This window comes from Vulpes lagopus, chromosome 12 (genome assembly GCF_018345385.1).
Source record: "Vulpes lagopus strain Blue_001 chromosome 12, ASM1834538v1, whole genome shotgun sequence".
NCBI lineage: Eukaryota > Metazoa > Chordata > Mammalia > Carnivora > Canidae > Vulpes > Vulpes lagopus.
The window spans coordinates 47,908,744-47,933,524 of NC_054835.1; the positions used below are offsets into that span (position 1 = coordinate 47,908,744).

General features: G+C 48.6%; 1 protein-coding gene and 1 non-coding gene across 3 annotated transcripts in view; both read right to left on the reverse strand.

Annotated features, from left to right (window-relative positions):
- Positions 1-12,425: 12,425 nt before the first annotated feature.
- PRKCA (protein kinase C alpha) overlaps positions 12,426-24,781 on the reverse strand; it is a 396,507-nt gene continuing 384,151 nt past the window's right edge. Inside the window, exons 17-18 of one of the 2 annotated variants that reach the window (XM_041725456.1) lie at positions 23,723-23,770; positions 12,426-19,023 (exon numbers count right to left, since the gene is read on the reverse strand). In XM_041725456.1, the coding sequence (XP_041581390.1) occupies positions 18,859-19,023; positions 23,723-23,770 (213 nt within the window). In that variant the 3' untranslated portion in view covers positions 12,426-18,858. The remainder of the gene's footprint in view (positions 19,024-23,722; positions 23,771-24,781) is intronic. The other variant, XM_041725457.1, reaches the window with a different exon arrangement.
- LOC121474317 lies at positions 24,236-24,343 on the reverse strand. Its single transcript, XR_005983335.1, has one exon. It is a non-coding gene; the product is annotated as a U6 spliceosomal RNA (small nuclear RNA).

Consider the following 24,781-nt stretch of genomic DNA (forward strand, 5'->3'; position numbering starts at 1 on the left):
TGAGAGACACAGAGAGAGAGAGGCAGAGACACAGGCAGATGGAGAAGCAGGCATCCTGTGGGGACCTTGATGTGGGACTCGATCCCAGGGCCCCCGGATCACGACCTGAGCCAAAGGCAGATGCTCAACCACTGAGCCACCCAGGTGCCCAAAAGGATTCTCCCTTCTACTTGAGAAACCCTCAGCAGCTCTGTGATGCTGAGCTATTCTCTCCTGGACCTGCCCCCAGCTGGGTGATTCCTACAGGCCTTTCGGAGGCTCCCAGAGATGCTTCATGGACAGAGTCCTCACTCAGGTAGGTCTCACTGGGTCACATGCTCCTGCCTGAACCAGCCATTGTGAAGCAGAATGGAATTTCTGTGATTGGCTTGCGCCAATGAACATCCTTCCTCTGGGGTCTTGGAGGACCCAGTGAGCACATGTTCACCCAAAATCAGTCCCAAGTGGGGTCTGTTAGCAAAATAGAAAACAGGACTGGCTATCAGGTAGGCCACAGACATTTAGGCTTATTTCCATTCAACTGTGAAGTCGATACACCAGTTAAAGCATCTGTATCCTCCTCGGAGGGAACTCTTTGCTCATCTCTTTGATGATGGGGTGGACTGAGGTGGCCATCTTTTGTGTCAAGCGGCCACTGCCCTTGGCTATGGATGGCTGGACCAGAAATGGGAACCTGACTCCTCCCAACAGCCAGTCTACAGGCTTGTCAGTGACCAATGACATGGCTGACTTAAAAGTGCACTGGACCATCAGACTCCTCTCAGGAGAAATAGCAAGAGAGACCCATTTAGGCTTTGAAGAGGCCCAGGAGGAGGTAGAGTCAGTCGAAGTTTAGAGAAAACAGATAAGCTGAGGAAGCAGACATACACCCAGAAGGTTCTATCACATGTGCTTCCATTTATATCAGACTTGAAATGACAAAATTATAGTGATGGAGGAAGATCAGAGGTTGCCACGGGCTATGGTGGGGGAGTGTGACTATAAAGGAGCAGCACAAGTGAGAGTCTTTCTGCATAAAAAAAAAGGTCTTGGTCTGAATATGGTGCTGGTTACATGAATCTATGCGTACGATGGGATTTCATAGTACTACACACACGCACACGCACGCACACGCATGCACACACACACACGCATCATTCAAAACTTGTTGAGATCTGAATAAGGTCTGTAGTTTAGTGAATAGTATTTTACTAGATCCAAATCTTGATTTTGATCATGTACTGGTTATGTAAGATGTTATCATCAGGGAAAGCTGGATGATGGATATGTGGCAACTCTCTCCATTATTTTGCAAATTCTTTCCAGGCTTAATTAAATTACTTCAAAGTGAAAAGTCTTACAAAGAAAAAAAAAAAAGAAGCTGAAATGCTAATATGAGTGACAGAGAAAGCTCCAGTTCCCAGAGCTGCCCCAAATCCAGAGATTTCTAGCCCCTGGGTGAGTCCATCTGTGTTTATTAAAAAGCAAGAAGCCTGAGCAGAACATGCTCCTAGTACATAAGTCTTTGTATGCATATTTTGTTATTTCCTTAGCTAAAAAAAATCCCTGGCAGCAGAATTGCTGTGTATAAGCACATTTTTAAAGACTCTTATTATTTCATGCCAAATTGCCCTCCAGAAAAATCTTAATGGATATTCCCACCTGCAGTGTATAAAAGGGCTGGCTTCCCCATCTCTTGCCAAAATTGGGTTTTAATCTTTAAAGAAAGTGTAGTCTTTGCCAAGTTGATAGATAAGACATTGTATCTCATTGTTCTTTTCTTCCAGGAATTCTAAATTATTTTCTTGGACCAAGTTGGACCATATAATTGGCTACTTACTTGGAGACTTGGATTTGGCTTTTCATTTGGTCACTTTTAGGAAATTGCATTTTAACCTTATGCCCCTGACTTGATAGAGATCACCACAGAAGGGCCCCATGAAATTTGCTACTGCATTGGCTATTTTCAAAATCCCCAAATGTTGTTGAGGACTTCGTATCTTATAGTGCTCAGTCTGTCTTTGATGTAATAAAATTAGACCCAAGAAGTTTCCTTTGGAATTCAGGGCTTTCATTCCCAGAGGAACACACATGCTTCCTCTTTTCCAGCTACAAGAACCCTATAGCTGATCACGGTTCCCACTTTTTCTTTTCTGCTGCTAGGAAATGTAGAGCCAAGTTTAAGAATCAATGACAGCAATTTTGTTAACGCTTGTGGGAAATATATTTATTTATGTTTTTATTGCCTTCCATCCTGACCTTCTATTTTTTTATTCACTTAACGGGTTTTACTTGCAAATTGCTCCAAATCTTGTGGAAAAAGACAAAAGCCCAAATTTCTCAATTATGAGCCCTGGTAATCATGCATCCCAGGTACGTAGCCTACTTCTGGCACATAATGTAGTACTTACATAAATATTTGCTGAATGAATGAATGAACAAATGAAGGAAAGCAATTGACAACAAACCAACTAAGAACAGCACTGACAATGATGATAGAGGAACCCTAGTTCCTAGTTGATCCAAGAGTAAGAAAATGTTATCATGGAAAGTAGGGCTTCGAGAAGCTTGGCAGGGAATAACTACCAATCGTCTCAAAAATGCTCAGTCATATTTCTGGGAACCCAGCTGAGAAAATGATCTTAAATGCCTTCAAAATTCTAGGAACAAAGATGTTCATCACTGAGTTGTTCAGAACCGTTACAAAACTAGAAACAACCTAAAAGACCAATAATAAGGGAATTAGTAAGAAAATTATGGTGCTCTGTATAATGGGAAGTCGTAGCTCTTTCATATACTTAGTACAAAGTGTTCTTAATGACTTGAAGAAAAATGTATGCAACAATGTTCCATGAAAGAGCAGGACATGGAATCATATAATCATCATTTTCTTCACAATGTAAGGAACTATGCATAGATGAGGGGAAATAAATGAAAATGTTAACATGGTTGTCTCCAGCTTGTGTGGCAATGGGTGAATTTTATTATTTTATCTTGACTTTTCTGTAGTTTCCAAGTTTTCAACAACAATCATGTATTTTATAGGAAGAGAATAGGCTTAGTTAAAAATAGAAAAGAAAAAAAAGAAACAAAGCAGTAGTAGGGCTCATTGAAATGCATTTCGGGACCAAAAAAATGTTTTTTTAATTTGTATATTTTAATTCTTCTCTTCCTGACAACAGTCAATGCCCTGGAAGGCTCACCTACCTATGGTGTGGTGTTTTGAAAATATGTCCCCAAATTCAAGGTTGAGCTTAGTCCCTCTGTCCTTGAGTATGTGCTGTGCTCAGTGACTTGCTTCAAATAGAATCTGGTGGCAGTGCTGACTTCTAAGAGTAGATTGCAAAAGGCATCACTTCTTCCTTGCTATCTCTTGGATCATTTCCTCTGGGGGAAGCCAGCTGCCATGTTGTGAGGACATTCGTGCAGCCCTACAAAGAAGCCCAAGTGGGGAGGAACTGAGGCCTCGTGGCAATGGCCATGAGAGTCAGCTTTCTTTGAAACAGATGCTCCAGACCCAGTTGAGCCTCTAGCTGACTGCAGCTCTGGTGACCCCTTTACTACAACTTCGGGAGGGATCCTGTGCCAGTCCACCCAGATGAGCCACTGCCAAATTCCTGATCCATGGTGATGTAATAAGTTTTGAGTTGCTAAGCTTTGGAGTAATTTGTTAGTAATGGATAAATAATATATTTGGTAACTATTAACTCTGCGTGAAAGGTGTATATATGTATATGTATACAACTTTGAAGTGACTCAGTTACTTAAAAATTAGCAAACAAACAAACAAACAAACAAACAAAAAAACAAAAAAAAAATAAAAAAATAAAAAAATAAAAATTAGCAGCCACTGGTTTCTTTTGTTTCTGGGTGCATTTTGACAATGTGTATCAATACCCCTAAAATGGTTTATAGCCACTGACCAAGAATCCAACATTTCGGAATATCTTCTAAGGACATGAAAACCTCCCATGGGAATGCAATCCACAAGCAGGGAGTTTTGTTGGGTTGGCTTATCGCCGTATCCCCAACAGCTAGGACAGTACATAGTGCCTAGTAGGAGCTCAAAATGTATTTTTGAATGAAAGAGTGAAATAATTGGTCAAGTGTGTGAAGATATAAAGATTAGAATATTTATCACAGTGTCATTTATGATAGTTAAAAAATATTGAGAACCACTTAAATGCTAGGACATGTATACCAACAGTAAATGATGAGTTAGGATGAACTATAATACATCTGTGCAAAATGGAATATTATGCAGCCGTTAAGAACAATTATGTAGAAAGACCTCTATTTTGTAGTGGAATCTTTCTTAGTCGATGCCCACTGAATGACCTATGAGATTAACCAACATTTTTCTTCCTCTTCAAAACTAATTAATTCCCATGACATGCTAAGTACGTTCTCTTCCTCAAATTCCCATATTCTTGTATTTCCATGTAATTTTGTTCCCACTGTGACTTACCACGAGTCAACTCGTTCCCCCAACTTTTGGTGTCTGCTCTATTATTTTGTGGTTAATTTAAACAAATCCCACCTAAACTGATAAAACACAAGTGCAAATAATAGAGATGGTTCTAATAGACACAAAATAGAATGTTTAAGAAAGATAATAAAAATGAGTTTTTAAAAAATGGCTCTCAAGCTACTCGTGGGCAAGGTAACTACAGAAGACTAAAAAATTTTGCAAAAAATCTAGGACTTTGCAGTTGGGTTGCTCTGTGACTACTTTGCTTTTCTTCAAATAAACTCAATTGGAAATTTTTTTTTCTTTTTTTTTCAAATTGGAAATTTTAAGTCAAGTATATGGGTGGTAGTTTATGCAAGAAACACCACACTTAGAAGTCATCTTTTCTGAATGGCTGTGCATTTATAACCTTTAAGTTACAATAAAATGTTTAAAGTATGCGCATGTCAATGTTTGTGATCCCTGCTCTAGATGGCCAGCTTTGAGGTCCCAGGGAGTTTGATGAGAGGGCTTCACTGCCTGCAAAGGTAACACAATCACAATAAGTAATAATAATATTTGAGTGAGGGGCACCTGGGTGGCTCAGTGGTGGAGCGGCTGCCTCTGGCTCAGGGCGTGACCCCGGGATCCTGGGATCAAGTCCCACATCAGGCTCCCTGCGGGGACCCTGCTTCTCCCTATGTCTCTGCCTCTCTCAGGGATAAATAAATAAAATCTTTAAAAAATATTTGAATAAAGTGAGCAAATTATGAAGCGATTTAAGTATGACAGTGGTTACCATGGGATAGTGGGGTTTTCTTTTCCTTATTTATACTAGCTAAGAGAATCAGGTGTTATCTTTATACATTTTCTAAAAAGTAAATGCATTCCCATGGCATTCTGCTCAACTGAGCCTCCTCTCCTTCGGCTGCCCACTGCCAAAGAAATCAGCTGGTATTTTGACAACTTTGCCAGCCACCAGATGAGGCTTCCCTCACCTGGCCAGCCTTAAACTCCCCGCCCTCCCCAGACTCCCTGGGATTCACCTGCACTCACAGAATTCTGTTTTTGACTTTGGGGGGGTTCTCTACACCAGGGCTGTCCCACGGTGGGTGGGTGAGCCCCCAACCCACCCCCGGGGACCAGCCAGCCCTCCCCACAGCTTGCTCCTTTTTCCGGGGCCTCTCCAGGCGAGAGTTAGCCGGGTTGGGGGCGGCTGTAAAGGTACCTGCCAGGTTCTGAGAACTGCAGTGCTATTTTTCTCTTTCCACCCACACCCAGGCAGCTAAAAAAAAAAAAAAAGTCAAGGGAAGAGGGGAAAGTGGGAGAGAGGCTTCTAGAAACAGCTACAGAAGGGCATCTAGTCTCAGAGGCAGCAGAGTAAGCAGAGAGAAGGAAATACCCCCTGGATAATGGGATGGGCTTGGAAGAAAGCCCTGAGGGGGAGCAGCCGGGAAGGCTCTGCATTTGGGACCCAGGCTCCCTTTGGGGCCCCGGAGGCCCGGACCTGGTGCCCAGCCTCCCCGCCCTGGGGGGCCTTATGCAACGAGAAGCCAGTTACTAGCTCGGGCCTGAGTTTCTCCATCTCTAAGATGGGAACGATGACGTCTGCTCTGTGCAGGTGCCACGAGGATTACAGGCCATGATGGTGTCGACGTTTGCTCAGGGGGTTAGTTCTCTCCCTCCCTAGTTCGCTGGTTCCATGTGTTTGTGACCCCCCCTTTCCTTCTCAGACCCCAGCCTTCGTGCCCTCCTCCTCCAGGAAGGCTCTGGCACTGCCCCGGCCTCTGCTCTGGCGGTTGGCTCAGTTTATCCGGTGTTGCTCACCCTGGGGGTTGTCCTTTGACCTCTCCAGACTTTCCTTCCCTCTTCTCTAAAATGGGCACCGCGAGGGCCGCCTGGGTGGCTCAGTGGATGAACGTGTGCCTTCGGCTCAGGTCGTGATCCCGGGGTCCCGGGATCGAGTCCTGCATCGGGCGCCCCGCGGGGAGTCTGCTTCTCCCTCTGCCTGTGTCTCTGCCTCTCTCTGTGTCTCTCACGAATAAATAAATAAAATAGTTTTTAAAATTAAATAAAAAATAAAAATAAAATGGGCACAGCGAATACGACCTGCCCTTGTGGTTGCCACGGGCTTTAAATAAACGCGTGCATAGGAACAAGAAGAGTGCCCCGTGTCCTTGTGATGCTCGCCCGGCGCGCGTGTGTATGTGATGCGTGTGCTGTGCGTGCATGTGTGTGTGTGTGTGTGTGTGAGTGTGTGATCTGCGTTATGCTTCTGTTTTTTACCATTTTCACCTGGTTCTGTTGAGTCCCGGAGCCCACCGCCAGCTCCTTCATTTCTTTACTTTCCCATGTTGTACTTTCCCCTCTCGTGCCCAGAATAGACCTCTCCGCGATCTATTTATTGAATTAGCTTTTTAAAAAAGGAATCTTGGAGAGACATCCAGTTCTGCTTTCTTGGAGCTGAAAGCGCTTCTCGCACATTCCCCGCAGGCACAGCCTTTCTCCCCGTGATGCGCACTCTCAGGATGGGGACGGAGGGTGAAAATCGATGGCCTTTGCTGTGCCGCGGGCACTAGCCTTGTGGCTGTAGTTTCACCCCCAGGGCGCTCAACAGGGGAGGAAAGGCTCGGGGCTTGCACACGCACTGGGCGAGGCTGCAGGCGGCCTCGGGCACAGGCCCCGAGGGACAGACTCAGGACGTCGCTTTCCTCTGCAGAGGCTCCTGAAAAGTTTTTGAAAGCCTGTTTCATTAATTCTGTGTGTGTGTGTGTGTGTGTGTGTGTGTGCACATCTTGTGTCCTTAATTGGGCTGTGAACACCAAGGCCCAAACACAGCAATGGTTTGCTAGACTCCAAGCAGTCTCAGGTGCATTCATTCATTCATTCATTCACTCCCCCGACGCACACTCCTCCGGGCCCCTACTCTGTGCCAAGCGCTGCTCCCGGGGCTGGGATCACACACGAACCCATAAACAGGTCGCGCTTTCCTGAGCTCACCCACTAAGCGTCGAGCCAGTGCGCCTCGAGCCAGATTGCATGAGGCTGTTCAGTCACGGGAAGGTGTGGGTTTTATTTTAAGGGTGATGGGAAGCCACCGGAGGGCTCTAAGCAGGGAAGGTATTTGCTGGGACCCGGTCACGGGCGATCGAGGGTGACCTTTTGAAGGAAAAGGATTGAGTGTGTGTTAGAACAGGGTTTTCAATAGCAGCACCACTGGCATTTTGGGCTGATCATTCTCCGGTGGGGGTGTGGGGGGGCTGTCCTGTGCATCGCAGAGTGTTTAGCAGCATCCCTGGCCTTTGACCTGTACCTCCTAGTTGTCAGCAGTGACCCCCTCCAGCTGTGACAACCAAAATGTCTTCGAATATTGCAAAACTGCCCTCTCCCCCAGGAGAACCATGGCTGTCCAGCAGACCCAACAAGACTTGCTGATGGACTGGCTATTAGTGGGCAGGTAAAGACACGGGACAGTGGAGCCAGGACTGGATGGAGGACTGGTTTTGACCTCTCACCCTGGGCTGCAGCTATACTGCCCCCTGGAAGGGCAATTGCAAGCACAACTCAGCACGAGGCCCATCTCACAAAGGAAACCGGTAAGGCAGGCCGTCCAGTATTCCCGCAGAGAAATGAAAAATGGCAACACAGTAAGTGTAACAAAGGAGGGCTGTAGGTACCACGCAAGTGTGTGAGGTTGGGAAGAGGATGCACCAGTCTGGGAGGAAAGAGGACGTGTCTGCAGGAATTAACAACTCAGCTGAGCTATGAAAGGTAAAGTGGCATTCACTAGGCTTGGAGAGGATGTTTCAGGCAGCACAGTGGGTGCAAAGGCCCTGTGGTTGGAAACATCACAGCGCACTTGAGGAATTGAAGGAAGGCCAGAGAGTCAGGAGAATATGGGGCCATCTGGGGCCAGATGGTGCCCGGGGTGGGGAGATTGCACAGGGTTTCCCAGCCATGTTAGGGGGTTTGGTCTTTCTCCAGGGCAATGGGAGGTCCTAGGAGAGTTTGAAGAAATGATGGAGCAGCATAGGACTAGGCTCTGCCTGGCTGACAAGGCGGTAGACAGGGGCTCCCGCAGGAGTCAGGGGGAGCCGAGGGCCGTGGCCCCGAGAGGGTGGGTGCCAGTGTGTGGCGTGTGGGGGAGGCCTAGGTGCAGAAGGACCAACGTTCGCAGGCCTGGCTGAAGCTGGGATTCGATGGCTGCAGGGCCTGGGCCAGGCCCGAGCCCGAGCCCGTGTGTCCTGCGTGGCCTCCTAGCCACGGGCTGCCCTCAGGGAGCTCCTGCTTGGCGAGGAGTTAGAGACCCCTGCCCCCAGGCCAAGGGGCTCTGCCCGGAACTGCGGGCCGGGCCGGATGGATAGGGGTGTCTGTGGCCGGAGGGTCCCGGGCTTGAATTCCTCTGCCTGTTAGACATCGACTCCTTCTTCCAGCAGACGCTCACCGTGCAGCCACTTGGGGCCCAGCCTGGGGCCCCCCGGTACCCGGGAAATGACAAGGGGCTCGCGCTGCGGGGGCCTTGACCTGTCACCCAGCGGAGCAGGTGCCAAGGCTGCAGCGGGGGCGCAGGTGTGCCGTGGGGGCCACAGGCTGAGGCTCCCCTGCCCCCCCAAACTCAATTCCTAGGCCTGCCGGGGGTTCCCACCCCCGTCCAGCCCTGCGCCCGGACTCTGAAGTTGGCTCCAGAATTCCCTTCCCGCCGGGATCGGCTAATGAGCTGACACATGGCCCCTTTCTCCAAAAGGACAGAAAGAGGGAAACCCCCGATGGCCACTCTCTGCTTGGGCCACCCTGGGCTTGGTCTCCGCAGAACCTCCGAGAGCGGATGCTTCCTTCGTGGGAGCCTCGCACAGACTCACCTCTCCGTGGCCCTGTGGGCTAGGCACCTGGTCACGCCCTTACATAGAGGGGAAACTGAGGCACGGGGAGGCACAAAGCATACGCCCTGACTTCAGGGGGACACCAAGCAGTGTGGCTGCAGACTCGGCTCCTAACCGCCCCTCCACTGCCTCTCTGGAGCAGATGCACGCGGGATGAAGGGGTGCGGGGTGCGGGGTGGGCACAGGGTGGGGGGGTTGATGCAAGGGTCTGGGCACCGGCAGGAGGCTGTGGGTGCAGGAAGCACACCTGCCGACAGGCTGCCCGCCCAGCCGGAGGCTCCCCTGGGCCACAAGGGTGGGGACAGGCTTCCGGGGACCGCCGGGGAGCAGCAAGCCTGCTGGGTGGGTTACTGGGTCCTGATGGTCTGCCTGGTGCTCCCCCAGGTCCTCCCCGTGGCCTCCGCGGGGGTTGGGGTGGGGGGGCTCCTGATCCTGCCAGGCCTCCCAGTCACCCCCTGCACGGGCACACCCCGCGGTCACCGGCCGCTGCCGAGGGCGCTGCTCTGTGCAGGTGACCCTTGCGGCACCGGCCTGCGCTGCCATAGAGGGAATGTGACAAAACGTGGCGCTGAGCTAGGCTCGGGGAAGATAGACCAGCACACCGGGGAAACTGAGGCCAGGCCATTCTTCCTGCTGCTGCTCTGCTAGGCCATGTGAGGAAGAGGCACGAGCCACCTGTGTGTAAAAGTGACCCGCCGGGAGCCGCCGCCTCACCCTCAGTGCTCCGAGGCTCTTCTGCCGCGTCACTGTCCCCCTGGTGTAGCCTAGAGAGCCCTGATTCCAGGAGGTTCAGGTGTGAGCGCGGCAGGTCGGGGATGGGGCCTTAACCCAGGATGCCTTCGCTTGGAACCCCAGTCGGTGGGCTGGGAGCAAGGCCTTGAGGTCGAAGAGCCCAGGACCGGCAGGTGTGGGAGCACTGGGAGGGGACGGGGCTGGGGGCCGCAGGTGGGGAGGGAGGGAGGCCCCCTGGGACAAAGCCCTGAGCCTGCGGGGAGAGCAGCCCCCCTAAAGGAGGTGAGGAGCAAGCAAAGGCGACCTTTGACCCTCAGCTTTTAGAAGTAGGGTTATTGGGACGCCTGGGTGGCTCAGTCAGTTGAGCATCTGTCTCTGGCTCAGTTGTGGTCTCGAGGTCCTGAGACTGCGCCCCGTGTCAGGCTCCCGGCTCGGCAGGGAGTCTGCTTCTCCCTCTCCTCCCTGCTCATGCTTTCTCACGATCTCTGTCCCTCTCAAATCTTTTTTTGTTTTTATTTAAAATCAATTAATATATAGTGTATTATTAGTTTCAGAAGTAGAATTTAGTGATTCATCAGTCATATGACACCCCGTGCTCATTCCATCCTGTGCCCTCCTTAATGCCCATCACCCAGTTAGCCTGTCCCCCCACCTGCCGCCCCTCCAGCAACCCTCAGTTTACTACAGTTAAGAGAGTCTCTTATGGTTTGTCTCCCTCTCTGATTTCATCTTATTTTCCCTTCCCTTCCCCTATGTTCATCTGTTTTGTGTCTTAAATTCTACGAGTGAAATCATATGTCTTTCTCTGATTTATTTCCATTTATCTCTAATACTCTCTATCTAATCTATCTATTTATTTATGAGACACACAGAGAGAGAGGCAGAGACACAGAGAGAGAAGCAGGCTCCATGCAGGGAGCCCGATGTGGGACTCGATCCCAGGACTCCGGGATCATGGCCTGGGCTGAAGGCAGATGCTCAACCACTGAGCCACCCAGGTGCCCCAATACCCTCTAGTTTCATCCACATCATTGCATATGGCAAGATTTCATTCTTTTTGATGGCTGAGTAATATTCCTCTCTCTGTGTGTGTACACTTCTTTATCCGTTCATCTGTCGATGGATATCTGGGTTCTTTCCATACTTTGGCTATTGTGGATATTTATTTAAAGGAAGAATGAGGGACGGAGGGAAGGGGAGACAGTGTGTGTGAGCTGGGGGTGGGGCACAGGGAGACGGAGAGAATCTCAAGCAGACTCCTTGCCGAGCACAGAGTCTGACAGGGGACTTGATCTCAGGACCCTGAGACCATGACCTGAGCTGAAATCAAGAGTCTGATGTGTAACTGAGTTACCTAGGCACCCCAGCTTTTACTCTTTTTTGAGGCTAATACCTTCTAGAGTGTTGAGTGTTAAGACTCGGGGGGTAATTTTTATTTCTATTTTTTAAAGATTTATTTATTCATGAGAGACACAGACTGAGAGAGAGAGAGAAGGAGAGAGAGAGAGAGAGAGAGAGAGGCAGAGACACAGGCAGAGGGAGAAGCAGGCTCCCCACAGGGAGCCCAATGCAGGACTCGATCCCAGATCCCGGGATCGCAACCTGAGCCAAAGGCAAGCGCCCAACCGCTGAGCCACCCAGGCGTCCCCCGCAGGTAATTTTTAAAATGTGAAACATGAAACATTCCCAAACACCCGCGAATAAAATAAACCCAGGATGAAGGCTGTTGATGCCAAGAGTGGTGGCAATCCTGAAACCGCACTGTTGGTCCACAGTGCGGCCAACGGGACAGACAAAGTCCTCATCGGTTGCTGTGCGAGCCCCGCCGTTTGGGAGTGAAGAACGGAAGAGCCCGCAGGCAGGGGCCACCCGGGTGTTCCTCTCCCTTCTCCAGCACATTCCTGGCACCTGGCACACCTCCCGGCTCCCAGCAGGTGCTCCACCCAGGACTGATACATGAACGAGGGATAACCTGCCACTACTTTATTCTGGTAACTATTTGGGTTTCAAATTAAAAGCACAAAGCAGTTTAAGAAAAACCGGTGTGGGGGATCCCCGGGTGGCTCAGCGGTTTAGCGCCTGCCTTTGGCCCAGAGTGTGACCCTGGAGTCCCGGGATGGAGTCCCACGTCGGGCTCCCGGCATAGAGCCTGCTTCTCCCTCCTCCTGTGTCTCTGCCTCTCTTTCTATGTCTATCATGAATAAATAAATAAATAAATCTTAAAAAAAAAAAGAAAGAAAAGAAAGAAAAGCCAGTGTGACCTTAGAGAGAGAGGCACGCACGGATAGGAGAAGAGTCCGGACTGCAACGCTGGCTGCGTGCTTGCTGAAAGGTAACTGCGATGCCACAAAGGGAGCGAGCAAATGAGACCAAGGACACAGAGGAATGATCATTGTATTTATTCGTACACACTTGCTTCCAAACTACAATTAATGTATCTAACAAAGCATGTCATGCAAACAAAGATCAGAGGTTATACAAATTGAGGAAAGCAGTGCAGTAATTTATACATCCATCTTGCCTCCTTTAAACCAAATGTTACTGGACAGTTGAATGGCCTCTACATTTTGTCAGTAGGTGCTTACACAGAAGGAAAAACCTCAACCTCCAGCTCTTTGTCTTCCTCCTCCGCACAGATTTGGGGTCTTATACGATGTTTTCCAATTAACGATTCAAACATGACATGTCACACACAGACACACACACACACACACACACACACAGACACACACACACTCTCTCTCTCTCATGTGGCAAAAGCAAGGATTTCAAATGTCTCTGACCATCTATAAAAGAGATTCTGAAAGACCCTGATAGAAGGGATAGGAGGTGAATTTTTAGACCGCTAAGACTCAAGAGAATAACCTGCCTTCGTGGATGATTTTGAATAGTCCACTAATCCCCTTAAGAAAAACAATCACATTCTTCCAGGAAAAATATCAACAAAAATCTATGAACAATCACAGGAATAAATACTCCTAAAGTTAAGCAGAGGAGACAAAGACACAGTTATTTAATCAGAAAATGCAAAGCCACCTTTTGTCTGATTTTAGAAAAAAAAAAAAAAAGGTTCTTATAAAGTAGCCTTGATAGTTTCTGAAAAGTAGGCTTCTGTCTCATGCAAGAGAGAATTCTGAGACAGACGCCCTTGGGAGTGTTTGCTGCTGCCTCTTCTTTCTCGGGGATATCTAAGTACATCTGAATTGCCCAGTGGACAAAATCCTTACAGGGCAGCTCTGAATTTTCAGGGACTGTGAGCCGTGGGGGACCTGGGAGCACTGGAGGCGGAGCTGAGGAAGCCCCCTGCCCCCCAAACCAAAAGGTGGTCACAGAGCCTCACAGAGCAAGGAAAGGGATCCAGAGACCCCATGGGAATGCTCTCCTAGGGCTGCATCTGGAAGAGGACCATAAACCTATCTTTCCTATGGTCCAAAAGTTTCTAGACCTTAGATGGTTGTCCCCAGTGCGCATTAAAAACATGGGGGGCCTCAGTCTGCCAACACATTCCACCTGAATTTCCAGCCGTTCTCGCGTGGACTCCATATACACTGGCACGGGAATATCCTGTAGTGGGAGGGCAGGTCGGGGGCGCGCTCTAGCGGACCCCAGCTGAGTCCTCCTATAGGCTCCACGGGGTTGGAATCTTAGGAAATTGTCAGTAGTTTTATTTTAAAAACTTATTTTTAAAAGAAGAATTGAGTTATTAAAGTTCTCTATAAAAAAGTACAAATAGCCCAGTATTACTCAGTTGTTCTATTGGAATTATCAATTTTTTTTTCTTAAGGTTTAAAAAAAAAGTCTTTGGACTTTGTGGGGCTTAGTGTAGGGTCACTGTAAGGCTGTTTGATGACTGAGTTTGACCTACACAATTATTCACTCACACCCAATCACACAGATCAGAGGCACAAGGGTCCTAGTCATACATGATTTTAACTCCCAAAGAGTCCCTGACGTTAGAAAGTTAACAGGGCTGTGGTTGATGCCATTTCTAGATGCCTTCACTCACCAAAACTCAGGTAACCTTTGGCAATTTTCTGTATCTTCCGATTTGTTGCATCGACCCAAATGGGAAATGACAGACATGTTTACAGTCTGGTATGTTCCATAAGATGTTACCCAAGCAACTCAAGGAAAATGTTTAAAAAAAAAATATCTCCCCACCTGTCACATTAGTGTGCGGTCACTAATAATCAGGGTGCCCTTTCCCTCACTGGAACTGTCATGGCTTCGCTGCTCCCGGAACATCATCCTTTGGGCCCCTGGGTCAGCATCTCCTTCCTGATGATGACTCAGTGGGGGAACAGGCGCTCCTGCCCTTGCCGGGTTTAAAGAGACAGGGAATGGTGTGATATGCACACACACAAGAAAGAGGTGACTTCATGAGACCAAAGTGAGAAAAAGACTGTCAGTTGGTGTTGCCTTTCTGAGCCATTTAAAAATATCAGACTCTCACTTTTCCTCCCTCTTCAGTACTGAGAAAATGAATCCCAGCAAGAAATCAGATTTCTCCTGCTAGGCGCAATCAGGTGGGAACCGCGGTGTTAGTTCTTTTTGCCACTTCTCCATCCACCCCCAGACACCATCATTCTCAGCAGGAAGCCACAGAGGCAAACGGGTGGGGACCTACTGGCTCCCAGGGCATGCTGGATGGTTTGGCTCTGCCCAGGGAATTGTGAGCCACCCCAAGGCAGGCAGAGAAAGGGGGCTTCAAGCAGCTGGTGAGGATGCGGTTGGCATTCAGGAGATGTTTTTTGAGGAGGACTAGACCGTGTTCCTGGCAACAGACTTGCTGTCAAGGACCAGCCAGCGGTGGCTGTCAAGTGCATCAACAACCAACAAGGCAAAGCCGCTGGAAATAGCAGCAGCTTCCTTCCTGAGATGCCCTCTCCTTCCACACCCTCCTGGCTTCCTCCTCCGGGATACACTCAATCCTTGCTCTTCTCTAAACGCCTTACTGACCTCTGCCTCCACCAACCTCTCCCCTCTCTGAACATCAATAAGTGACTCGCTTGGGGTCTACACACGAGTTCCAGCAAGCACATCACCTCGCTCTGCTGAGGACTGCAGCTCAGAGACTTTCTCCACAGTCACTGGCTGGTTGTATCACTGGGGCTGTTTCACATCACCTTTCAACAGATCATCTCAGGTCAAGTTTCCAAAGAGCCCTAAACTCTCCGATTCTCTGCCAAAATTCCTAATAAGGAAGCCTGACACATCTCAGGAGAAGAGACAGACAGTGATGTTGCGTTCACTGGTACCAGGTCATGAGGATCAAAGAGAAGCAGATGTGAAGAGCAACCATTACCTTCTGAATTAGTTCCTGCCTCTAGGGAACCTCCCATTGACTTCTGAGGGCTACACTCGGCCAGCACACTCTGGATACTTCCATCTAAACCAAGCATCTAGTGTCTTTAGACAAGATGCCAAGAGAAGGTGGCCTTCTGGCCTGCCCACTGGCCTGCCACCTCAGAGCCAAGTTCTGCTGCTGAGTAGCAGCCACCGTCCAAGGGAAAATAATGCAAGGCAACGTGAACGGCCCAAGTCTGGGACCAGAGAATCTGGTGGAGAACCAGACCGAGCTAGATTATGCAGGGCCCTGGACCTCACAGGCCCCAGTGAGGTGGGCAGTGCTCAGGGCTGGGGCTTCTAGAGCTACCAGCTGCGGTCAAAAGAGCACCCCTTCCCTGTGGCTTTCACACAATGCCCACGAACTGGGACGACGCCACTGAACTACATCGATTGCTTCCTCTATAATGGTCACCCATGAGGTTTATTCTATATTGGGCTGCTCAGACCTTTAAAACATTAGCCTTTACCTAAACTTGGTACAAAGCCACACACCAAACAGGGTACGTCACGGTCACACTTCACCAGGCCCTGGGGTTTCCCGCCTCCCTCCCAAGTTTGTCTTCAAGCCCACTGTCCTGCAGGCCGAGCGCTGGGCCCCACAGCCAGGAGATTTTCTTTTAAAACTCTGCCATGCATTCCGAAAGAACGCAAGCCAGCTAAGATGATGAATGTTTCCTGGAGAATTATGAATAATTTGGAAATGTGTTGGCTGTGTGAGGGAAAGCCTGAGACTGCTGCTGGCATAGAAACAAGCAGACAGAATGGGGCTCAGGGATGAACGGTCCCTGACCCCCCAACGTGTTCCTTTCTGGAATCTTCCTTGTTGCCTGGGGCTTGGCTGAGGGTCCATCCTGCTGCTGCCCCATCCTAGGGCAGGGTGACTGTTGTTTTGTTTTCTAGGCTCATTCTATAAACTGGTCCCTTTTCTACTCAACCGAATGAGATGTCCCTGGCAAAGGAAGGGTCCCCAAAGTGTACTGCCCCGCAGGACTGCAGCGTTGGGTGTGCTAGGGCCCTTTCTGGATTCTGATGTCCACAGCCCCTAAGAGACAGCGGAGGAAGTTGCTCTTTTTGGGGCTGACCCACTGCCTACCCCATCTCTTCCTCCAGTCAAGGGTTCCCAGGACAGACCAGGTCTCTCAGTCTCAAAGACCCTTCTGTGGTTGTGTTACATGAATTTCAGGCAAACAGAGTAAAAAATGAGGCGGTGCTTAGCTGGGAGACGCATTTGGAGAACGAGGGGACTTAGAGCAGCCCCTGTAAGAACAGATAATCACTTCCACGTCGGATGTGCTTTCTGCTGTAGGAGGCTGGCTTCTCCGAGGACCTTGCGTTAGTGTCTCACAGTGTCTCACCACAGATGTACTCCTCATGAGACTGGAAAGGCTGGTTCCAGCAACAGGTGGAAGAAAATCTGTAGCTTCTAACGAGTCTGTGGATAGAGCCAGGGGATGGCTGTGTCAGGATGGGGCGGGGGAGCTGCCAGACTGGACGGTTTGTCTCATGAAGTCTGTATGTGCTGGAGCAAACGGCGAGTCGTTCTGGGGGCAGCAAGACAGACGGTGTGCTTCTGGTGTGTCCACGCATACATAGCAGGATGGGCGTCTTCCTGTCCCTCCCACCTCAAGTCACTAACAGTAACAAGGCTGAAAAGGAAAAACCAAAGTCCAGCCCAGGGGCTGTGACAACATCACACCTACACAAACATACTAGGCATACTGGAGTCCAACACTTCCTGATGTCCCCAAGAGGAAGAGTGGTAAAGGAGTGGACGATGGTGCTGAGGAGCTAGGAGGGAGTGTTATCTCAGAAATAATCCCCGAAAACAAAACATTTGTTTGCAGGTAGAATCGAAAATATGTATGTGTGTGGGTATATATATATATATATATATATATATGTATATATATATATATATGCGCCTAATTGATCATGTAAAATAGCCATTCATTTCAAAATTAGATCTACGATAAAAAAATTAATATATCTGATACAGTGCAGGGTTTGCTTGGGGTGGGAATGAGGGAAGAGGAAGCACGGCAGCAAGGAATGAAGCTAAAACTTAATCATAAAAGCAGATTAGAAACAAGAGCCTTCACAAATATAGCACAATTGTGTCTTATAAAATTATTATAATACTCTCTTTATACTTGATACGATTATATCAATAATATAGATTCACTTGTTATTAAGGTTTATTATAAACATGCAAAATTCATTGCATGATGCATCTGCAAAACATATTAAAATCCTTCTAGCAATAAAACATCTTCGAGCTGATGTGCATCCAGGCTTTCCTGATTCTACAGCTCCAGGTGTGTCATTCAACATGAACTGGAAATGGAGACCCGAACTGTATTGGTTTTCATCCCTTAGCGGATGTCAAGGGCTGGAGATGGGAGGGAAATCGATCAATGGAGACTTATGCTATAGTCAACACTCTGCTAAGTTACTGTACACCGTACTCTCGTAAACGACATTGCAGCCTAGTAAATAAATAAGTACAAAAGGGGATGGGGTGTACGCTTCAGCCTCTTAGGACATAGGTAGCAAAATATTGGTTGGAGGGTCGGGGTTGGCTAACAACACTCGTGAGTAGTGGCATGATTGCTGATGGCACCCTGGATCACAGAATAATCTCCCAGAGATTAGAATGAACATACATACACACTGGTTTATCCTTGATCTGAAATGATTTTACATGCTCATTTAGCAAAGTCCTTAGAAGATTTGGCCTCTTAAAAAGAAATGCAAGTATCAAGATTATCGTCAACCAAATTGGGGAGCTGACAGATTCACCCAACGTTCATCTTAGGTTTGCTCTAAGACCAGTAATCACTGGACTATGACTGGGTTACGACTGTCGATGTATGGTAACGGTGAGCTTGCAAATGACTCACCGGTGGGGACTTGATTCATCTCGGCCTCTCAAATTCTAGGGACCGTTTCCACTGAGGCAGAGAACAGAAGCAGTGGGTATTTCAAAGCCTCCCCTACTCCCAATCCCACCTGGCTCACATTCTGGGCTCCCCGTTCTTTCATTCCAAAGACGTCTCAGGTGGAGGGGTGTCTAGCCCACTGGACTGGGACAGGTTCATTTTAACATCTCTGGTTGGGGGACCTCAATGGTGGAAATTGACAGAAAGGCAAGGAAAATATATCAAATCGTACCGAAAAAGGGGGAGAGTTTGTTTGCTTTCTAGGAAGGGTCAACCTACAGCCAGATGTGACTTCTACATAATTAAGCTGGACACTGTACATTATGTCATCTTCCACTAAGGTAATGTTCTTGGTTGTAAGAGACAGACCCTGAACCGTTGCTCACATTTGGACTAAAAACCCTAAAATTTTCAGGCCCCCATCTGGAACAAGAGGAAAGGCCATGGCCTTAAAATTTTAGGGTTAAGGATCATTTCCCACTGCTGGAGGGCTGGGGGCGGGGGAGACGATGGTTCTTCGTGGTGAGTTTCATACCGCACTCTGTAAGATGGGGTGCACAAATTGGGGGTTGACATACGAGAACCCCTCGAAATCAGACTGGTCTATGTTAGCAATGACCAACTGATCAGGTGGTGTTAAGACAGGCTGCCCTCGTGTGAAGAACTTGTCAAAGTTTTCTGCGCCTTTGCCACACTGCAGAGAAAAGAGAAAAAGAAGAAAAGGTCAGTAAATTATTGCAAAGCACAGGCGGCAGTTCTCTCAAGAGTCCTCGGCAGGGAAGAGCGTGGCCCGGGGGAATTGGGACTGGAGAGGCAGGAAGAATTCTGGAGAATCTGGACACCTACTGGATTCAAAAGCCAGCCACAGCAAATAACAACGCAAAGTCACTCGGTTGCAAACCTTCGATGACCCTTGGAACCGAACCCCTCCATGGAAAGGCACTGCTGATAGTAAGGCAGCAGCAAGGGGACACAGCCTGTTTTATTTCATTTTCACTTCACAGAGCAAGCGGGCTACGAGCATGATGCCACACGCGCAGGGCCATCAGTCACAGCCCATGTCAAAAGGCCAGGATGTTGGGTGGGAATGCAGACAGCAACCTCTGAACCGAGAAGTTGAGATTTCTGTCCTACTCGTGGTTCTCTACAACCATATTTGTAGTACAGTAAAAGCTGTGTTATTTTTGCAACTGCAAAGTGCTAAAAACCTCAGTTCATGATCTTCAACCAATATTGAGGTAGGTGTGGTGGCAAGGTTGGGACATTCACCCTGGGGCCCAGCTGGGCTTCAGCCTATCTAGATCTATCCGATCAACTGGCAGGTCGATACGGGGCTCACTCGCAGGTGGTCTCAGGCTGGAGGGGGTTTGCTCTGGTGCCCTGGACAGGGATAGCAAAGTCTCCTGTCTGTCTTGGATAGTCTTCTCCTGCAGGGTCCACCAGGGCACCCAACAAAGACAGGGCTGCAGGCAGAGCTGCCTTTTTGGAGGCTCTGATAAACATGGCAGCATGCACAGCAGCACGTGGGAGACTGACCCCAAATCGGGGAAAGGGGTGTCCTCACTTTCTCAGCCGCTCAGGAGGGTTGTGGCATGCTGAAGTCCCCTGGACCCCAGAGGACTCTGAGACAGGGAATGTTGGGGTCACACTGGTGATACAAATCACGGTATTCCACATGTTGCCAATGATCACCCTTCTACCTGCTGGTACCATAGGGGATATGGACCAGTTCTGAGTTAGCACAATTTTATACTAACCAGGCAATACTGGATCTTTAACAGAGGACAGCTCTGTGAAGGGGTGGGGGGGTGGGGAGTCCACCCCAATCCCTTGAGTGTAAAGGGGGGAGGAGAGCCACATCCTCTCCCGGGGCTATGGAGGTTAAGGGTGTGGTGTTTCACACAGACCCCAGCATGCGGTGAGAGCACAAGGGGTGCTGTTATTTTTGTAAGGCCAGTTTAGTCTCACAGACCATACCTTCCCACTTCCTCTTTTATACCTTTCCCACCATCTAGAAAGTTTCCTCGAGGGTCTAGTTTCATCAGGCTTTTTCCACCCTGCTCCTAAGGCATGTCATGAGTTCAAAATAAGGTCTCTCACGACTGACAGCCTCCCTTTCTGGAGGTGTTTTCATTTTCATGTGTGACCACCCACTCCTAATGGGGGGGGGTGCACACCATGGACTGCTGTGTGGGTATGTGGATGCGTGTGTGGAGGGAGGCAGGGAGCCCTTGTATGGGGGCCCTTGCAGCCTCTCTATGGAGGCCATACTATTGGGCCTGTTTGTCACGCAGGCCCTGCCTCCTGCATAAGAGATGGTGGAATTGTATTTGAGGAAGATGTCCTTTGGGAACCTGATTAAGTAATGCCCATGGCCTGAAAGACTTCAAGTGAATCCACTGCAGGTGCTCTCAGAGGCTGGGATGTGTGTTCCTTATGAAGAGATCATTTGCATTTGTTTTGCTATTCACTAACCGTGCAAAGATGAGTAAGAAGGACCTTTTAGGAAAAGGAAAAGGCGAAGTCTCTAAAAGGAAGAGGAAGGCAAGCCAAGGTAAAACGTCTTCTCCATCCATCTAACCCTAGATTTGTTGATCTGTTTTGTGAAAAGAGGGCACAAGTCTGACCTTTCCTTTGGGTACCATCTTTATGGCATTCGCAGATCATCTTCCAATGAGAAGTTTCAAAAGCCATGGCTTAACTGCCAAATAAATCAACAACAAATGGCAGGAGTCCCTGAGATCTAAAAAGTGGGCCATGTAAACACTAGCACCAAGAAGCTTGGGGATAGGGACGGGTGAAATTCTAAAGCTGCTGTTCCTGGGAAGGGTTACTCCTAGGGCTGCCATGGCTTGTGAGGCGAGTGTGGTTAACACACAGGGTGGAAACCCTCACTGCTCCTGGCTTTGTGCTATGTGGGCTGCCGGCCCAGAACTAAGGGGGGGCTTGCAGGAACCAGGGTAGTCCTCCTCGGCGATCATGTCACATGGGAGTAGAACTGCTGGTCTCAGAACTGCTTACCACCAGAAACCTCTTCTTTTCCTTCCCACTCTAACTCACTCTGGTATGTTCTCCTAAGGAGAGAGAAGTCACATTCCAGCAAGGAAAGCCTTTCTTAAGCCTATTCACTGAGGTGAAGGGACAGGCTGAGGGCAAAGAATAAAAACTGTGTGAGTGGATCTCAGCAAGCCATGGGTGGGAAAGCCACGGAAATGCTGGAGGTTGCATCCAAGGGTCACATGAGATGCAAGACTCAGAAGGACCTCTAATTCCAAGGGAGCTCTCACCAGATGGATGCTGCTTTCCCCCTTCAAAGAACAGGGTTTTTTTTGGGGGGTGGGGGTTGTTTGTTTTTAATCACAGGTTTGGTACTATGAGAAATATAGCTTATTTTTCTACCATGGAGGGTCTCTTATGCTTTAAAAAATGAGCCTTCCATAATTCAGTAAAATTAGCCCAGAAATAGACAGTCTCCTTTAAGTCAAATGGGAGAAGATCTTGACTTAATTTTTCAAGATGTCTATGAAGAAAACTATGACTATTCTCATATTATCCACCACCAATGACTGAAAAGGATAATGAAAACCAGTGCTCTCTGGATCTTTGAGGAAAAGACAAAGCCTTCAACAAGCTGTTATATTTTAAACATACAAAAGATTCTTCCTGCTGTCCGTGGCCCAACCTTATTCATAACCATCTTGTGGGCAGCAGGGCTCAGGCACCATCTTGGATGTGAGAGAGAACAAGAAGGGGTATGGAGACTGATGGGTTTGGGGGGCCCCAGGTGGTATTCGTGAATGACTGAGCGAATGAGTGACAGTAGGGGTGAAGAATGAGGCTGGCCAGACTACAGATATTCTCTCAACCTACCTCAGGGATGATGCAAGGTTATTACCATGGCCACTGGAAGGACAGCCTTTACCACAGTGTGTGACAATAGGCAGGTTTGGGTTGGCCATGGCCTAAGAGCTCCAGGCCACCTGACAACACATGCAGGCAGCATTTGCTACTTGAGAGCAAAATCCCTTGGCGGGATGTGCACTGTCTTCACCTCCAAAGGCCACCCACACCTGTCACCAACTGAGGATTTTGCCAGTGTGTGAGCTCAGACAGTTCCTCTGGTGCTCCCTGAGAGCAGAGACTGCCTGTGTCCACGGAGCTGCTTTCAACACCAGAGGGAAAAGGAGAGGTGGGGTGGGAAGGACCCACCAGAGGCCACAAGTCCAGGGAATAGCTTTGGGAAACATACTGTACCTCTCTGTAAAGATAAAAATGGGGTTGTGAACGCCCACCTCCCAAGGCTATTGTGGGGATCAAAGGAACGAGAGTGTGTGCAATCCCTTCTAAAGATCAGGCAATGACACAGATCTGAGGCACAGCACGTACAGCACACGCCCTGCAGGTAAAAGGCATGTGATTAATATGTGAGGGATGAACAAACCCTATTAATAATCGACCTGCCTTATTTAGCTCTGGATTCAGGACATAACTCCTTTGTGGTTTTGACATTTCAACCCATTTGGTAAACTCATCAATTAATAATATGAGCTCAGGAGAGGTCAGGCATGGTAAAGATGGGCAAAGCATAGGAAGACACTGACTCCAGCTAGACTTTGGGATCGTAGTGCTCCCCATCCAGGCCCCTGGGCAGCACACAGTCCACTCACAACCCCATGCACCCTGTGTAAGGGCCGGGGGGAGAGTCAGCCTGCCCCGCGCACGTCGGCTTCTCATGATTCTTACCTGGGAGAGGCCACCGAGAATGCACAATACATGTGTTGGTCTCAATCCTGTCCTTTACCTTGGTGTCTCAGTCATGTAGAATGTAACCCCATGGTCACTGGTATGGGAATTAGGGTGAGTATGAGTAGCTTGAAAACACTGCCATTACAAAGCAAAACCAAACCAAACCCAGAGGAGCAGGCACAGTATGGAACCAAGCAAGAGTAAAGGCGTGTTGCAAGATGAAGGAGAAAGGGGTGGGGAATGTCTCTGGCAATTATTGGATGTAGCAGGATCTGCTTCATCTTAGGGCACCCCCTATTTCAAGTCTCACTGTGTGGTGGTCCTAGTGGAGCATTAGTAGGAACATGGCTGATATCTGTGCACGGCTTTCTGACCTGCAGTTGTGCACCAACTTCATTTAGTTAAACAACCAGCAATAGAAATGAATGGGGATATTGTGCTTTGAGCCTCCTGAGAGCTCATGTCCACACCATGGGACCATCCAGTGAGGGGGCTGAGGCGCCAGGCTGCAGCCCTCTGTGAGATCAGCATGCTCAGGGAACGGTCTTCCGTGCATGACCCAACGCAAGCAGAAGGAACACACTCAGGGTTAAAGAATGGAGTTAGTTTGCTCGTTTAGTCACTCAAGGATCTAGAAATGTGCTCACCGAAGGCCGGGATGCCCACTGAAGCCAGTGCATTTTGGTACAGAAAGTCTGGAGAATAAGAACGGACAGAGGAAAGTATTTGGAAAAGAGTCAGCGCCTGCCCTGGGAACTTGAGAATCAGAATAGCCCGTGTGAAGGATGCCACACACCCACCTGCACTCACACGGAAATGTCTTCCAGATAGATTGCTAGGTGAAAGATGCAAAAATGCGTGGTACGACCTTGCTGTGCGTATGATCACGCATGCACGCAGCCTTCCAGAAGCTTACAGAAGAGGTAGTGAATAGCAGAACCAGTAGTTGGGGGGGTGGGGGTGGGGACAGCTTGTCATTTTGTATCCATCTTTCCTTGCTTAACTATTTCCCCATATGGAATTAATACTTTAATAATGATTTTTTTTAAAAGAGGGATTGGGACCTCTTTTTGGGTGCTCCTGCCAACAGCACCTGTGGTGAGAGCCTGGAGACAGGTTTTCATTTCTTAGACAAAATTAAACAGTGCTTGCTTATCTGTTGCCTCTGAGCAAATCTCAGAAACCTGCACATCATCCTCATGCAGGGGCCACGCTAAATCTTCTGTGTATCATTCCAGTTTTAGTATATGCGCTGCCGAAGGGAGTGCTAGATAGAGCACGATGCAGAAAGGGCCAATTCTGGTCCAGTGGGAGCTGGTTCTATGGATGGGTGTGTTGACAGACACAGGCTATAAGCCACACATTGAATGAGTGGGTTCTTAGAAGTGTCAGAGCCACATGTCTGTGAGGGAAAGGTCCTGGCTTATCCTAGGCCGTATTCTATGGAATAAAAACATGCACTCCGTTGAGTCTGTCTTTATACCAATGGCTGGCAATGGAGGATTCAAGGCTCCTTTTCCAAAACAAGTTGTTGTGATGGCCATCGTTGTCGGAGACCTTCACTTCAGACAATGGGAGGCTGCCAGTTGGCACACCTTGAGCCACGTATCCTGTTCCTCACCACGGAAGCTCCCTGAGGCTTGCGACACAGCTACTTACTAACCTTGATTATTATTTTAAATGTCTCATCTCTTCCCAGTTCTCTT